This window comes from Protobothrops mucrosquamatus, unplaced genomic scaffold (assembly GCF_001527695.2).
Source record: "Protobothrops mucrosquamatus isolate PMUCROS unplaced genomic scaffold, P.Mucros_1.0 scaffold6324, whole genome shotgun sequence".
In the NCBI taxonomy this organism is placed as follows: domain Eukaryota; kingdom Metazoa; phylum Chordata; class Lepidosauria; order Squamata; family Viperidae; genus Protobothrops; species Protobothrops mucrosquamatus.
This window is the reverse complement of record NW_015392152.1, coordinates 48,243-51,963: the sequence shown is the minus strand read 5'-3', so window position 1 is coordinate 51,963 and position 3,721 is coordinate 48,243. Positions and strand designations below refer to the sequence as shown.

Below are 3,721 nucleotides of genomic sequence, written 5' to 3'. Positions count from 1 at the left end.
ATAGAAGATAGAAGATAGAATAGAATATAGAATATAGAATAGAATTGAACTGAATAGTATTGAATTACAGAATAGACCAGAATATAGAATAGAATAGAATAGAATAGAATAGAATAGAATAGAATTACAGAAAAGAATAGAAAAGAATAGAAAATGGAATAGAATAGAATAGAATAGAATAGAATAGAATAGAATAGAATAGAATAGAATAGAATAGAATAGAATAGAAAATGGAATAGAATAGAATAAGGAATAGAATAGAATAGAATAGAATAGAATAGAATAGAATATGGAATAGAATAGAATAAGGAATAGAATAGAATAGAAAATGGAATAGAAAATGGAATAGAAAATGGAACAGAATAGAATAGAATAGAATAGAATAGAATAGAATAGAATAGAATAGAATAGAAAATGGAATAGAAAATGGAATAGAAAATGGAATAGGAATAGAATAGAGCAGAATACAGAATAGAATAGAGTAGAGTAGAGTAGAGTAGAGTAGAGTAGAGTAGAGTAGAGTAGAGCTGGGAGGGGCCTTGGAGGTCTTCTAGTCCAGCCCCCTGCTCAAGCAGGAGAACCTATATACCATTTCAGACATGTGTGTGTGTAGTCTCATCTTAAAAATCTCCAGGGACAGAGGTTGTGGGTGCTCCATCACCAGAGGCTTTTAAGAATAGACTGGACAGCCACCTGCCTGAAATGGTGCAGGGTCTCCTGCCTGAGCAGGGGGTTGGACTAGAACAGGGGTCCCCAACCTCCAGTGGTGAAACGCCCACAACTTCTCGTTCCACTGATTAATTGTCCTCACTATTAGGAAGTTTTTCCTCAATTCCAGCTTGCTTCTCTCCTTGATTAGTTTTTATACATTGCTTCTTGTCCTGCCTTCGGGTGCTTTGGAGAACAGCTTGACTGCCTCTTCTTTGGGGCAGCCCCTGAGATACTGGAACACTACTATCATGTCATCCCTGGTCTTTCTTTTCCATGGTGAGTCCTAACTCTATTGAGGATTGACTAGGTCTTATGGGGTGGATTGAGTCGTTTTGGTTCAGCATATGCTAAATCAACCAATCATTCAATCAATCATTCAATAATCAATCATTCAATCAATCATTCAATCATCAATCATTCAATCAATTGTTCAATCAATCATTCAATCAATCATTCAATCAATGGATCAACATCCCACTTCGGAACAGAAATTCAATTTCTCTTCTGAAGCTCCTTCCAACGTTTCTCCTGCCGTCTCTTAGGGCTTCGAGTGGGACCTGAAAGGACTTCCATTGGACCAGAATGCGGAACTTCACGTGGTGGTCAAGGATCATGAAACCATGGGCAGAAACAGGTGGGGCTCCCAGGCATGTCTGTCTGTGTGTGTGTGCGTGTTACAAAAAAGTCAATATGGCGAACACCAAGATGTAAGTAAAGCCTCACTTACGGGGTTTTTTTCCCTATGCTTTGCAGAGTTTATTAGCTGGTTCTCACTTTGACCTAGACCTAGAGCAGGGGTAGTCAACCTTGGCTCTTTTATGACTCATGGACTTCAACTCCCAGAATCCCTGAGCCAGCATGGGGGAACTATGGACCATACCTTCATGACTCGTGGACTTCAACTCCCAAAATTCCTGAGCCAGCCATGCTGAGGGGAAAGGGAGAGGTTTCCAAGCTGAGCTGTGCTGGCTCAGGAATTCTGGGAATTGAAGTCCACCAGTCATAAAGCGGCCTAGGCCTAGGCCAGAGGTAGGCAACCTTGGCTCTTTTATGACTGGTGGACTTCAACTCCCAGAATTCCTGAGCCAGCCATGCTGAGGGGAAAGGGAGAGGTTTCCAAGCTGAGCCATACTGGCTCAGGAATTCTGGGAGTTGAAGTCCACCAGTCATAAAGCGGCCTAGGCCTAGATGGGCACTTAAAAATAGCTGTCTGGCCCACAAGACGAAGCAAATACACCCAGCAAGAGAAGGACTTAGCGAGCCCTGGGGAATTTGGAAGGAGGCCCCTGTCCAAGGTGTTTTTTGCTTGTTTATTATTTGTTTTTCCCATTTTTGAACCGTCCGTCTCCCTCAGAGAGGGACTCAGGGTGGTGCACAATCAAAGGTTAAAATATAACAACAGTGCAGTGGTGAGGATCAGCCAGTTCGCACCACTTCGGCAGAACAGGTAGCTAATTTTTTTGTTGCCCAGACCCAGAATGGACTTCCGGAAACAGCATCCACACAGAGAACCGGTTGTTTACCTGTTTGAATCCCACCACTGCAACAGTGTATTAAAAAATGAAAAATGTGGAAGGAGGCCAGGCTGATCTATATATATCTATATATCTATATATTTATATATATATATCTATATCTTATATCTATCTATCTATCTATCTATCTATCATCTATCTATCTATCTATCTATCTATCTATCTATCTATCTATCTATCTATCTATCTATCTATCTCTATCTCTGTCTGTCTGTCTATCTATCTATCTATATCGCTATCTATCTATCTATCTATCTATCTATCTATCTATCTATCTATCTGTCTATCTGTCTATCTGTCTATCTGTCTATCTGTCTCTCTGTCTCTGTCTCTGTCTCTGTCTCTGTCTCTGTCTCTCTCTCTCTCTCTNTCTCTCTCTCTCTGTCTATCTATGTACATAAATAAAATGAGAGTACTACATAGAAAATATATACATATAAAATATGTATATAAAATGACAGCAAACTCCACTCCCTTCTGCTACTGATGATGTTCCTTAGTTGGGTCATAAAACGTCTGCAAGAAAACAACCAAGTTTAGCACCAAGAATCCAGCAGTTTTCCTCCTCCTCCTCCTCCTCCTCCTCCTCCTCCTCCTCCTCCTCACTCCATTGTAGCACTGATGTTGTTCCCTACTTGGGTTATAAAACATCTGCACAAAAGCAGCCATGCTCGGAGAGCACCAAGGACCTCACAGTCCTCTTCCTTCCCCCCTCCTCCACGCTCTTCCTCTCCACAAACCCCACTCCCTGCCAGCACTGATGGTGTAACCTAGCTGGGTCATGAGATGCTTGCAAGAAAGCCACCCAGCTCAGCACCAAGGACCCCTCATTTCAACCCCGAGCTCCGTTTTCACTGCCGCTTTGACTTTTGGTTGACCTCCTGCAAGAGTTAGCCAGGTGCCAAAAGGTCCAGGGGCCGGCTTGATGGGTGTGTGTGTGGGGGGGGTCCCCTTCTCCTGCTCTCTGGAGACCAGCATGGGTGATCCTGGCTTGGCGCATTCCTTGGAAGATCCTGGGACAAGGCTGGTCCTTCCAGAATGGAGAACAGGAAGAGGGTTTCAAGGAGAAAAAAGGCCGTCTCCGCTGAACAATGCCGGGAAACGGGAGGGGAAGTGACCCCAGGAGGACCCAAGAATCTTGTGAGTCCTGGGCACCGGCGGCCGGCTCGGGTGGGACGTGAGCTGAGTTGACAGGCTGTCCTGCAGGACTGTTTTTTCCCCTTCCTTTTTAAAAGCCAGTCTGAATAATGGCTTGTGAGTCTCCGTCTTGGAAAAATGTCACCTTTCCTGTCCAGGTTAGTTCCCCTTCGGGAATGGCTATTTATGGGATTCAGTTGATATGTTGAGATTTGGAAATATAAAGTATATATATTTATTTCCTGCTTCCTGGCTTCCTCCCATATCGGGGGTTCAGGCTGAAAGCACAGAGGAGTGGCGTAATATATATATATATATATATATATATATATATATAT

The 3,721-nt window shown here is 43.0% G+C and overlaps 1 protein-coding gene across 1 annotated transcript in view; it reads left to right on the top strand.

The window, feature by feature from the left end:
* Positions 1 to 3,721, top strand: part of LOC107300184 (dysferlin-like) — a gene marked incomplete at its 3' end in the record, with an annotated part of 71,647 nt that overhangs the window by 20,421 nt on the left and 47,505 nt on the right. Inside the window, 1 exon segment of the mRNA XM_029286952.1 lies at positions 1,222 to 1,345. Within this exon segment, the coding sequence (XP_029142785.1) occupies positions 1,222 to 1,345 (124 nt within the window).